The 14,415-nt window shown below is 40.7% G+C and overlaps 1 protein-coding gene across 1 annotated transcript in view; it reads left to right on the forward strand.

Moving 5' to 3' along the window:
• The window catches only part of hhip (hedgehog interacting protein), a 42,076-nt gene extending 28,029 nt beyond the window's left edge, over positions 1-14,047 (forward strand). Inside the window, exons 11-13 of the mRNA XM_086083904.1 lie at positions 820-901; positions 11,241-11,389; positions 12,348-14,047. Coding sequence (XP_085940030.1) covers positions 820-901; positions 11,241-11,389; positions 12,348-12,544 — 428 coding nt within the window. The 3' untranslated portion in view covers positions 12,545-14,047. The remainder of the gene's footprint in view (positions 1-819; positions 902-11,240; positions 11,390-12,347) is intronic.
• Positions 14,048-14,415: the final 368 nt, after the last annotated feature.

Consider the following 14,415-nt stretch of genomic DNA (forward strand, 5'->3'; position numbering starts at 1 on the left):
CCCTTAATAAACGTAAAGTAATTTTTAAAGTGACTTTTAGTTTTCAGTGTTACCATTTTATAATTTACGCTAAATGAAACAGGCGTTTAAAATGATAAAGCTACTGTTACATTGCGTTGGTAGGTGCTGCTGTTTTGGTAAGCAACAGCGTGCAGTTAACTTTCAAATTTTCGTGTGTGGGCAATTGGAGATAAGCAAAGTTACTATTTGGGGGCGTTTATTTTGACAGCGGATGACCCTCTATTCGAGAGACGGCCACCATTTGAGGAAATACGGTTTTGACTTTCAGTCAGCAGGATATTAAATGCATATTTCCTGATGGATTAAATGTCATTTCCATTAAACGTCACACATATAATCCAAAGCCCTCACATTTCGCATACTGGGCCACCTACGGCGCAATGTTTTGCACGGGTGTAGTGTGTTGCCGTCAATTTAGGAGGGCTCGGGTGAAGTGAGGTGAGCGACCTAATGTGATGCAGAACTTTATACCAGCTGCAGCCCACCAGTCACTCGCGGGATTATGAACTGTCAGATGCAGTGTTTCTGATTAAGTCAAACACTCCCTCAACAACAGCCATCAAAAATGTTTGATCGCCGCTCTCGCGCCAGCTGTCACACTTGCTGTTTTTAAGGAGGTATTATTTCGATTCCCACCCGCCCGCGGGCGTGCATCCCAAAAGGCGCGGGACCCCGCAGACACATGTTTACACTTTGTCCCCTTATGGAATTTTGCTGTTCTTCATTAAATGATCCGCACATGCTTGCCGGTCGTGAGTGTTCAATGCAGCCGTGAAACGTTTTTCCATTTTGTTTCAGGTGAAGGCTACATACTGGCGAGCAGTAAAAGTATGGCGCAGTCGCACAGTGGGAAACTCTACAAGTTGGTGGACCCCAAAAGGTACACTTGAAACTTTTTGCACTCACTCATCAGTGGCGGAACGCAAATGTTCTGCTCACAATAATGACTTGCATAAGACTTCTCCAAAACAAAATGTTCGTGAACACAAAGAGTTGGGTTTAAAATAGGGGTGTCAAAATGAGTGCATTAATTTTGAATTAATTTAAAGCCAGTAATTTTATTAACACGTGATTTTACTTGGAAAGCCTTTACTGGGGGAATTCCAGTCGCAACACAGCAGATACGTCCACCTCAAAAATATATTTAATAATGTATATATTTGCGGAGACTGGGGTCAAGTTGCATTTTAAAATGTTACTTCATTTTAAAGATTAGATGGTTCTTAATACAAAAATAAGTCTCCCCTTTTTTAAACAACGCACCCATTTTAACTCATTTGCTTCCAAAAATGTATAAAAACGTTCTATTTAAAATATTGCCATGTTACCAAAAACTTATTAATAAGTTTGTATATATATTTTTTTTTAATGCAAGACGATGCTTAAAGCAATGGTAGTTATTTAAAAAAAAAACGGCCAGCAGGTGGCAGCAGAGTATAAGAGATCAACCAGGGCCATGTTGCAGAAAAGCTCTTTCCCCCAGTGTTTTAAACAGATTTGTGAGTAATTATGAAACTTAGCTGTATTCTAATGCTAATTGCTGCAGATCGGAAACAGATACTTTTTTTTCCTGAGGAAAGAAGAGACTCTAATCTTTCTTTTGGTAGGTTCCATGTTTTTATAGCAATAGAACACAATACTCTGCGGCCCTTGCAATATCAGTCAAAATACAGTAAAACAGCCCGGAGCGAAGGGGGTTGCTTCAGTGAAAATGGCTGGGAGTGAATGAGTTAACATTACAACTTTGATGCATTGGCAACTGAAGTGCTCACATCATTAATTTGAATTTTGACTAGCAACACGGAGTAAAAAAAAAAATCGACAAAGCGACGGCTCGTAATGAACAATTGGGCACTTGTAAGTCAAGGCAACATAGTATATATCCTGAACAGCAGAGGTGGCAAATCCAGGTCCAGAAAGTAAAAACCCTGGCACGGTTTGGCTTTAGCCCCAGGTGCTAGCTAGCTAGCTAGCTCCCTAGCAGGTAAACAAGCAGCATGGGAGCTAGCTACGAAGCTAGCTAGCTAGCTAGCTAGCACCTGGGGCTAAAGCCAAACCGTGCCAGGGTTTTTACTTTCTGGACCTAGATTTGCCACTTCTGCTGAACAGAGATGGTGCACCCCTTCTCCCGCCTTAAAAAAAACAAAACATTCAATGGCTGTTAAATCATGCACACGTGGGGAAAAAAACTGAATGTAAATGTGTCATTTTAATACCAGATAACTGTGCTGCTTTTAAATCTCGCGCAGCCCCCAGGGTGCACGTACCACAGATAGGGAATTTGATCATTCGGCTATCACATTTTTTTTTTTCATGTAGCCTGCTGGTGTGTGCAGTAGGTTGTGGCCTTAAATATCTTCTGAGAAGCAGAATTAGACGCAAAGGAGCCATAGTGGAAGTGTACCCAATAAAATGTCCGGTGTCGCACAGCCCCGCGCTAATGCAACCCACGAGGCCGTCGTTAATCACCCGTCTTTCAAACCCTCGCCAACGCCAACGGGTTGTCACATGATGGCCCACCCTGGCCCGGCCCGAGCCAGCGCGCAACGGTAACCAGAGAGCGAGCGTTGCGTTTCACTACGTTAGTGTCAGGTATTGCTAACAGCGGAGCTGGATGGACGCACGCAGTCACTGGCAACGTAACCGCACGCCGGTTATTTTCAGAGCACTTGAACAGCAGGTTTTATTTTGCTGAGAGTAAGGGAAAAACACCGGGGCACCTGTTTCGTCCCGCCCGGAGACTTTGACACGTCATTTGTTTCAGCACATGCGCTAACGCTGTGTTTCTCTAACCTTTTAAACCAAATACACACTCTCCAACTGCCACTTGATTGACCAACATTAAAACACAGGGTAGCATAAAAGGCCTGACTGTTCATCAAAAATGTAGCAGAGGTTTTATATACTGTATTAATAATATTATCATTTATCGCCATCAGTAGCTCCTTGTATGCTGTCAGTGATAATTGGCATTTTTTCACCTTTTTTCCCCCTCCACTATTTGCGGGGAATATGGAACGTGCTCTGCCACAAATGATAAGAATCTGTGAATAATTGACACCCTCCTTAATAGGGGCTTGTAGTAGGTATGGATGCCAAAACATGGCGGCAAATCCCTTAAAATGGAAAGGATGGTAAAACACCAACACCAGCCATCTAGCATGTACAACGTCACGAACCCGTGTTTCATAAACAACTGTATTCAACACCGTCACATGTGGCTCGTCAATAATATTAGCAAGCCTACGAGCCTAAATAACATGCTAGCGCAATCTGACATGACGCACATGGGCAAATATGCGACATCGGGAGAGAAGCACAAGCATACTTTTTGTTTCCCGTTTGACATAGAGAGGGTGCATATATGGACCGCTAATAAATCGGAAATGCAAATGACTAGGAGTGTCAAAATTAGTGAGTTAATTTGTAGTTCCTTTAACGCCACAAATGTTTTTAACGCGCGATTAATGACCGCCCCTTACTTGGAAAGCCTGTACACGACCACATCAAAATTTAGCAGTAATAAATTTAATAATTATGCATATATTTGTGAAGACTGAAGACTAAAAATGTTCAAAATGTACAAGTTACTTCATGTTAATGATTAGATAGCTCTTAATATGAACAGAATGTTTTACAAATGCAATTATGCCATCTAGTGGCAGAAAAATAACCTCAAGACAAATCAACATCATACTCGTTTTTACAGTACAGTACATTTTTAATTTTAACTCAATGATATGAATAATTATGAAATTACTGTAGATGAATCCATATTTCTATTAGTTTAACTTTTTTTTCACTTTTATGTTAACAAAAGTATGAAAACTTGGGAAAAAAAACTTTTTATTGTGCATTTTATTGTACATCAAGAACAGATCTAAAATGTTCAATTAATTGTGAGTTAACTATTGAAGTCATGCGTTTAATTACGATTAAAATATTGAATCGCCTGACACCCCTACAAATGACAAAACACTATGAATTTCCAATATTACACCAAAATAATAGTCTCGCTTTGGCCTAAACAAAAAAACAATACAAAAGCAAATACATGAGAATTTAGTGAATAACGGATGACAAAACTCTATGCTAATTTACAAATGCTGAACGGCAAACACGCGGGGGTTCGCTGTACTGTATAATTGGCACTGACATGGGAGTATGAAGTGGACCACGTCAATTTTCTGCTTTCTAAAATAGCATCACGAGCCCCTTTTACACTGCCCGTAAAAGCCGGCATTACGTTACAGGTATTTCTTATAGTAGCGGATCATGTTTGACTCTGGAGACTCCACTGTATGCCGTGCACGCATGTTTTTTGTTTTTTTTTCTGTCAGTAAATGGGTGGCGTTACGTTTACTCGGAACAGCCAAAAGAAAGGCTCGGCAATGAAATATCTCCTGTTAAATGAATAGAGACAGATTAAGTAGAAAAAGACGACTGGGAATCACACTTGAAATATGTTATGCAGCTGATCAGTCGCGGGTGACGACAGTGCCACCCAGGCATCGCCGCAATTAATTACACCGCAGATGTTTCAAAAAGGGGCCCCGATGACTTGCTCCGTATTTATGTTTTCTGGCCCGAGCGCTGGATGCGTTTCTCCCCCCCCGTCAGAACAATTCTTTCCACCGTGGACTGGACTTGTTTAGTCTAAGGTCTAAAGTCTGTGTTGCAGGAGTCCCGCCGGTACTTGGTTATTGGGACAAAATAAAATAATATAAAAATAAGATTCTAATACATTTGTTGTCATAAAATATTTTTTTGCTGGTGGTATGACTTTTCAGCAATATGACGCATAATATAATTACCGGTATGTAATTCTTAATAATTATTTCCTTAATATTTGTCACCTCATTTTTCTTGTAAAGGTACAACTTTGTTATGATTTATTTTATTTTATTTTTCTATTCTCATAAATGTTTTCTTTTAATGTTGCAAGTTTATTCTCATTTGACTACTTTTTTTCCCAGCTATAATTTTTATTGTCAGAAAATTTTATAACTTTAGTCTCAAGAAAGTACGATGTTTTTGTTGTAAAATTCTGGCTACTTCTAGCAACAGTGCAACTTTACTGTCAGAAAATTCTAATCCCCCCGTAACATTACAGCTCTATTCTTGTAATATAATTTTTTTACCATAGCATTTTAATTTTATTCTCACAAAATTAAAAAATTTCTAAAAATATTTGATTATCGTAACATTGCAACTATATTTTTGTCCACATATACTATCACTCTTTTATACTATTTTTTTTAAGTCAGTTTTTTTCTAGTAATATTATGACTTAATTGTTACAGATTTCAGTTTTCTTGCGACTATATTTTCCTAAAAATTTTAACTCCTTTTCCCTTAATATTATCTATTGTCATACGATTATAACTTTTTTCCTCATAACATTCCTCATAACTATCAGCCCAAAATTCTGTCTTTTCAGGTAGTATGACTTAGTTCTCATAAAATGTTGGATTTTTTTCTTAAATGTTATTGTCATGAAGTGACAGTTTTTTTCTGGTAATATAATGACTTTCTCATAAATAAATAAAAATTATGACGCTTCCTCGTGACACTGATTTTATTGTTACAAAATTATTTTGTTGTTGTTGTTGCAATTCAACTTTTTTCAAGTAATGGTACAAAATGATGTAATTATGCTCTGGTAAAATTACGACTTACTGCCATGAAAGTATGACTGCTCTGTTGTGTCATCGCAACTTTATTCTCTCCGTGGCAAAGCGATGTGTTTGGGAACACGGAAAAGCTGTTAGGTATTGCACTAAAGGCCCTACAGGGAAACATTAGCCATAAAATCCCTCAGTGGTGTTTGTGTAAACATGTCTTGGCCAGATGACTTCATTTGGAGGTATTTGTTTGTCAGTGGAAGTGCTCCTTCGATAATAAATGGGCCACCATGCATTGAAAACTGCTGTATGGGGGCTTGTAAAACAAAGAGAGACAAACAGCAATGCTTGTGGTGGTTTTGCGGTGTGATTGAAGTCATCCAATCCTGCTAATTTTGCTTATTCTGACTCATGCGCGGATGTCAAAATTTGATCAGTAAAATCGGACATAAAAAAAGTTGAATCCTGACAATTTATGATTTTTTTTTTATTGCTTTATTCTTGTACTACAATGACTTTATCGTTGTACAATGTTTTTGTGTGTGTTGGTATTACTCAAATTGATTTTTTTTCTTTTTAACATTACATATTTATTCTGCTAATATAATGCCTTTTTTGTCATAAATTTCTCATATTAGACCTCTTATTCTCATTAAATTAATTATTTCTACTACTATATTTTTTTCCTTTTTTTTTCTTGAAAGCCGTGATTTTTATCATCTTAACCTGCTAAAAAGACTAAATCCTAAATCCCAGTGTGGTCTATTTTGCCGACCATTGTTAAGAGGTGGCCGCCTGCCTTTTGTATCTTCACTCCTTATTTTAATTGTGCAAGAATATTTACTGTGTATTGTAGCGGGCGCTATTCAGGACCACAGCGGAGATGGTGCAAGATTTAAGAGGGACAGCAAAATAAAGGACTTTCTTTTTTTTTTTTTTGCAGCAGCAGCAGCAGCACCATGCTGGGAGTTAGCATATCACACGCTCTCACAGAGGCCCACAGATGTGCATGTTCGAATGTACCCGCCACCCACACAGTTTATATCTGTACACAGCAAACACACACACACACACGCACTCAGATAGATACATACGTATAAACAAGAAGCCGGAGACATTCGCCGATATGTGACTGGTGTGACGTTGACTGTCAAACAGGAAAATTCTTTCTATATACCTGACATGCTCACTTCTTCCAACACCAACTCTTACGAATGGAAGAATATATTTATGCGGTGAACGTCGTGGATACGTTCCAGACCTACTTACAATATAGGTGAAAAATATATATAATACAAGTGTTCATTTAAGTTGTGTTCAGCACAGTGCATTTTCCTAATTTTACTCATCTGATTTCACTACCTAGGCCTACATTAAAAAAGTGACTTATTATAAATAATTTCATACTAGTATTTGTTTACCCAATGAAATTCCACTAGCTTGGTGCTACTATATAATGCAAAATACTATTGACGGGCTAACTGAAATTAGCATATATATTTACGATAATTATTAATCATTTAGATAAGCTCCGTGCAATATTTGTATCATATTAACTCATTCACTGCCATTGACGGTTATAAACGTCAAATATTCATTTGAACTATTTCTATTAGTTTAACATTTTTTTCCCCCATTTTTGTTAACAAGAGTATGAAAACCTAGAATTTTTTTATTGTACATTTAGAACAGATATACAATTTGTGATTAATCGTGAGTTAACTCGTGAAGTCATGCAATTAATTACGATTAAATTACGCTCCTAATTTCCTAATCTAATGTACTTGTAATTTATCGCATGACTTCACTAGTTAACTCACGATTAATCATACATTTTATATCTGTTCTAAATGTACAACAAAAATTCTAGGTTTTCATACTCTTGTTAACAAAAAAGTTAAACTAATAGAAATAGTTCAATAGCAGTCAATGGCAGTGAATGAGTTACAAAAGAACAAACTCCCATCTGTGTTCTGGTTATTCTGGAATTCACTGCAGTAGCTGCGACTCTGACAAAACAGTCAATTTCTCGCACCATTTAAAAAGGGGAGCTACAAAAGGCAGCCACCCTAACAATGGTTGGCAAAAGAGACCACACGCGGACATGTGATGAAACTATTGTTGGACTGCGTCTCGTGTCCATCATTCACTTCCAACCGGCTCAAAACATCCGCACTCACACCGACAAATCAGTAACACCGCCACTTAATGCACATCATATTTCTACCCGCATTTGAAAGTGTGCGACTTGATACGACTCCGTGTCGGTGTAAGCATCTCACGTGCGAGCGCTGTGCGGCTCCCGAGTCCCGCCCCTCCCGAAGTTGCAACATTCCCACAGTGGCTGTTGACCCAGCTGCCTTTGTCAAGTGGCGCTACCAGCAGGTGCTGTTTTCACAGCCACCCTGGCAGTCGTACGCACTGTTTAGTTGCGCCGCTGACCCCTTGCCTGCTGTTAACAGTGTTCGCCAGGGAAAACGCCCCACCCCCACCCCTCGTTCACTCCCTTAAAAAAAAAAAAAAAAAATGCCTGCCATGACTAAAGGCTGACAGGGATGGAGTCTCGAGTTGGATGCTGATGGGAGCATGGGAACCCGCCCCTCCTTTGCCACAATTACCATGCACATCGATAAAGGCGGGTGTGCTATATCTCACTTCCCCTCTGTAATTCATCTCTCAGTACCTCCGCAGCCACATGAACATCTATAAAAGGCAACTGACTGAATTCCTCTGCTGATTTTCAAGCCTTTTAGTCAAATTCAATGAAATACTGCCGCCTGTTTTATGTTTTTTTTTTTACTGCATCGGGATCTGTCCAGTAAGGATATGAAGCTCACGATACGATAATTATCACAATATTAGTATGGCGATATTCAAAAACGTCACGATATTGTAAAAAAAAGAAAAGAAAAAAGAGCTCATGCTGAAAAAAAAAAAAGCACAATATTGTGCTTTTCTACATAACAGCAATGCACGTAAACATCATACAATCTCTAATAACGCTTAATATTGAGGCACTTACTTGCTAATGCACGCACACATCGAGGTCCACCACACATTGACTCGCTTCACAAGCATATTATGTTCCCCTTCATCTGATCATGAGCATGGATTTTACACATAGAAGGGCCAAAACATGCCGTATGAAAATTTGACTGCGCTAAAAAGCTAGCCACCAGAGGGTGCTAGAACTGCAAAAATGGAAATCAACGACATGTGCTGCTTTTAATATCGTGACATGACGAGGACGACGTTGTGACCGTTTTAATATCGCGATATCACGATGTTGCCGTTATCGTTACATCCCTACTAAATTCCTCTGCTGATTTTCAAGCATTTTAGGCAAATGTACTTTTTTACCACTTTTCTTTTTCTCAATGGCCAGTGCAAAGTCTTGTGCAGCGATGCTTTGCAAATGGACTGAAAAAAAAATCCCAAAACACCCACTAGCTATGGTCAGCAGATGGCAGCATTGTATCTCTTTTCAATGGGCTCCCGGGTATCAAATTACATGAAAACATGGCGGACCTTAGGAAGTAGAACGTTTTCAAGGATGACATGAATGATAAAAGTGTTTGTCACATTAAATCTAATTCACAGAGTGTCACTCAACCAAAAATATTAGTGTCAAAGTCACTGTTGTGCAGAAAATTGATCTTTTCACAAAAAGCTTGTTTTCTCCTTATTTTTTTCAATTTTCGCTCGATGTCACTCAAATGATTAATACTAAAGAACTGATTAAGGTAGAAGAAACAAAGAATGGAATTCAATCTTTCATGTGGTATCCGCCATGCTTATGTAGTCATAGCACACAATATTCTGTTTGCCTTGAAAGATGAGTGAAAATGCTCTTTGGGGGGGGGGGGGGGGGGATAACGTTTGGCAGTAAAAGAGAGAACGAAATGCTGGCACCTGTTTTTTTTTTATTTTTTTATCTGCATCGTGATCTGTCCAGTAGTCGGTCGTAAATCCTATCGCCAGGTTTCCTTCCGACGGCCGAGCGACCATTTGCTGCCCGGTCGTGATTGATGACGCCTGTTCTCGTGGACATTTCTCAAACCCATAAATTAGACGTCGGTGCCCAGATACCCACGTCGGGAGTCCAGTTACCGTTCCTGGTCACTCGCATTGTGTTGGGCTTTTCATTCATGTTTTTTTTTTATGTCGCAGCGTGTGTGCTGCGCCGGGGACATTTGAACTTGATTATGCACTTGGACTATTATTATTATTATTAGTTCCAGATTTGTAGCGCGTGATACGGAATGATTATTTTACAGCCCATTCGCCAATGTGCGTGTCTGGGTGTTTGTCTTAATACGGAACGATCACAGCATGTACCCCCCCCCACACACACTGTGCACTCCCCTTTTTTTTTTTTAAGTGCTTGCTGTGATGTTGAGTATGTCGTGGGTCTGTTTTTTATCTGGAGCTCTACTTTTATTCCTCAATTAGGATTTCATAATGCAGGAAACAAGTGACCATTTTTCAAAAGTGCGCCAAAACATAACCGGGAGACCAATCCAAGACGGCGACGGTTCTGTTTTGCTTCATAAACGATGACTAAGGACTTTTCGGCTCACAACGCGGCATGTTCCCTACGGCACCGCTCCAAGCAAATGTGTTGAATTACAACATAAGTCGGGGGCCAACTAACACGTTTTGTTTTTTCCCTGTTCCGGGTTTATTGGGGGTCGTATTTTCTTTCTCCTAAAAATTCAGGACGCGTTTGCACGAAAGCTTTTCGGGACAAACATAATCTGTTTCGAGGTCAGGAGGAGACCATCCATCGCTCCACCGGTCAAACATCATCAGTTTGACTTCCCTACTTTTGGCACGGATTATTATCTGGCGGAAAAATACGATTTTTACATTGGATTGGGCCTCATTTGGAGAAATTCTCTCGTTCTGTACCAACGTCCGTCTTCGCCAGCAATTTTAGAAGAAGTATTGCCTCGGCTGACGCATGTTTCTTCAGTTCAGGAACGGAAGAAAAATGATTGTTGGTATGGCTAAATGAAACAACGTGCTCGGTAGGGGCGGTGTGGCTCAGTGGTAGAGTGGTCGTCTCACAAACCCCGAGGTTGTGGGTTTGATCCCATGCCATCGCGACCTGGAAAACGCTATATACATTACACAATATCTATCGATATCTTTATTTGAAAAGGCGAAGATGTTGCTCAATAATTTGCTAGCAAACACTGTTATTCATTATGAATTGGGTTTTCACGTATTTCTATATTTGTACCGTATTTACTTTGTTCTGGGGTTGGAACAGATTCTTTTTTTTTGTTTCAATGGATACGTTTGGTTCTCAAATGTTTCAATTATTTTTTTTTTTTATTCAACCAAGTACAAATGTTTGAGAACTAATTCTCATTTACAAACATGACCTGGACAAGAGGAGTCTCTGAACCAGTTCGGTTTGTGCTCCGTAAAAGCCGTGTAATTGTCTCAAAATGGCTCCAGCATTTCAAACCCAAATGTGCAACTTCCTATCCATTTTTTGAGAGTCCACCCGAGTTCATGCCCCCCCTCCCTCCCGCACAACACAGTGACTTTTCTCCCCCCCCACCCCCCCCCTTCCAACTGTTGCAGGCCCCTCATCCCCAAGGAGTGCCAGCGTCAGGTGGAGCCTCCCGAGCTGCTGATGACAGCTTGTTCCAGACACTGCAAGAACGGACACTGCACGCCCACCGCCAAATGCTGCTGCAGCCCCGGCTGGGAGGGGCCCTTGTGCCGCATCGGTGAGCCTCGTTTTGTTCACATTTCTTGCCGTTTGCCGGCGACTGACGTCACTGGTGATTATGCCCAAAAATTCCAAACATCTTTGCAGCAGTCTGACAAACGCATATCGCTTGGCCATCATGTCCGCCAGCCATTTTCAGTATGGGAACTCGGTCCGCCCCTGCACCATACCGAATGTATGCTAATGCTCCATGTAATGCTCAGGTGGGAACTTCCACTGGTTCTTAACTCATCCACTGCCAGCCCAGTAAAAATCGAAAAAGTATACCCGGGCTTCGCGGAGCATTCCTGGGGAAAAAGATCTGGAGTGAGAGAGTGAGGCAGCGTCCTCGGGCATGACATTGGGCAAACTGTCGGCCCTCTATCTCCAAAACGCAGGTTCATGGAGCGACGGGCCATACACCGTTGGAAAGGTCTCCTCTAGACCAATCCGGGGATGCACATATGTCCCCGGTGAGACTTAGGGTTCCGGAGATACGGCCCCGGGAAATACCACAATTTTACCCGGGATTGATGTTTCCGGGGGTCGTGAGTATCAAAATTTAACCGGGTAGCGATGGAGCCTCCCCCGGGTACGAGGCAGTCCGGTACGGCCCCCTGGAGGTATCCCCGGGTCCTCCGGGAGGACCTCCAGGAATCGTGAAAATGGCATCTCACTCACTGCCAGCCCGGTAAAAATCGATCTTTTGACGTCTATACCCGTCAATGGCAGCGAATGATGTTATACTAACAGTAAGGACCAGAAGACTGCATGTTCTCAGTTGAACTATTTACTGGACGCAAGCTGTGAAGCACTCTTCTCTTAGTATGCGGAAGAGGATCTAATCTATTCCAAATAGTCTCTACTCTTATACTGTCAAGTCACCTATCTTAATCACCAAGAGCCCTAATCTCACATACACTCGGTGGCGTTCATTGAACCCGACGTAACCACTTCCTGTTTGTTCCCCAATCCAGCCAAGTGCGAGCCAGGCTGCCGCAACGGGGGCGTGTGCATGGAGCCCAACAAGTGCCTGTGCAAGAGCGGCTACTCGGGCGACCAGTGCGAGCAGAGCGAGCGGGGCATGCCCAACGACCAGGAGAAGGACGGCCTCCTGGACCACATCATCGACATGACCTCGTACCTCCTGGACCTCACCAGCTACGTCGTATAAAGAGACTGCGAGGGGCCCGTCTCCTCGTCAGCACCTTCACCCCCACCCTACACGAATCTACCTAACGCCGCCGGCCAACGAGGTATCTCTTTTTTTTTTTTTGGGCCCACGCTCATACTCATGGGGGGGGGGGGGGTGTCCATCACAGCTGCCTTTCATCGACATCACCGGACGTTATGGTTCCTCACTGGACGATAAGCTACTTGCTCCTCCCGAGCATCAGGCCTGGCATCCAAAAGTCACGGAAAACGCCCCGCCAAAACTTTTCTGCTCTTCTCCGGGACAAACGTAAAAAAAACGGCGCAACGGAGCCGCTGTTTATTTTTGCCACGATGTCGTCATGATGACGGCATCCACAACTGTTGGACATTTTCATCACAGGATGAAGAAAGACGCTGGATTGCTACCAACCCCCACACTCTCCCTTGCTCTGCATTCATTACAAAACTTTTCGATAACATACACTTTTGCACAGTTTCCAGTCCGACAAACCTCCTAACGCTAGCCTCTTTTCACACGGAGACCCCGCAAAAAGGGGCAGCGACAGAGCTGTAACAGAGACGGGATACTTCACGCAAATAATGAGATGATATCGGGTGCGAAGATCCAAAACAAAAAAACTCACGTGGCTTGCAACAATGACATTTGCTTTCAACACAAGGCGGTATATCTGACTGAAAATATGGTAACACGCCGTCTTTTCCCAGGCGGTGTAAAAGGGGCGAGTGGACGTCCAAACCACAAAAGGGAAGAAAAAGAAGAGGTAGCGAACGGCAATGTATATTCTCCTATAGAGCTTACCCACTAGTACTTAGCAGTGCAAAAAAAAAAAAAGTGAATAAAAAGAAACAAAAACAAAAAAAGCATAGCATTATTATTGTTATGATAGAGGGGTTTTTATTTTTCTAAGTGTAATAATATATGGGAGAGATTGGTGTTTATAAAAATACATTTCACGCAAAGTTTCGTATCCATTTGGTTTACTTGCAGATTGCTTTTTAAACGCCCTTCCCTCAATAACCTGCTACACGAAGCTCCAATACAGATCCACAATGTTAGCGTTTTTGGTCAAACTCTGTCACGATGTTTGTTTGTTTTTCGGGTAATTTCTTCACCTGGTTGGTGTGTTCGTTGACGTCGTAAGTCTACCTGGTCGAAAACGAGTCCACAATGGAATTTTTATGCTGTAAAATGAAGAAGAAAAAAAAAAAGTCTATTTTTTTTTTGTTTGTTTTTTGTTAGCACTTAATGTGAACGTTATTGCATTGTAGCTGCTGAGACGGCATGGTGTGAATAGAATAACCATTTTCATTATTTAAGTAGTAGTTACACAAAATGAGATAATTATTTAAGTATGTCATTGTACTGTATGTGTGCATTTTTTCTCTCTTTTTTTTTATTTTTATTTGTTTTGTATTATTCATGTATTGTAAATACAACTTAGGGTTGATAACTCTCTTCAGAAATATCAATATGTCTATTAAAATTTATAGCATGTCTCAATTGTTGGTTTTCAGCGTTTACTTCCAACAGGTCAGATGCAAGAAACGCTGCTGATTTTGAAAACATTTCAAATGGCAGAAATAACCGTATTGTATTTTCCTACAAGGGCATTTTTTTACTCAACTGCAGAGATTACTGGGTTTCCATTCGGCGTATTAGGCGTTCATTAGCTGAGGCTTTTTTTTTTTAATTAAATTTATTTATATATATATATATATATATATATATAGTTTTTGTACAATTGTAATATTATTTTTTAAAACACCTTCATTTTACAACAAATAAATCATAACACCGGTACCTAAATAAACGTATTGAATCTTAAATGTTTGTGTTCAATGTTTTCCCACACATAAATTGTAATAATT

This window comes from Leptonotus elevatus, chromosome 8 (genome assembly GCF_054856555.1).
Source record: "Leptonotus elevatus isolate MCC_2025b chromosome 8, RoL_Lele_1.0, whole genome shotgun sequence".
Taxonomy (NCBI): Eukaryota; Metazoa; Chordata; class Actinopteri; order Syngnathiformes; family Syngnathidae; genus Leptonotus; species Leptonotus elevatus.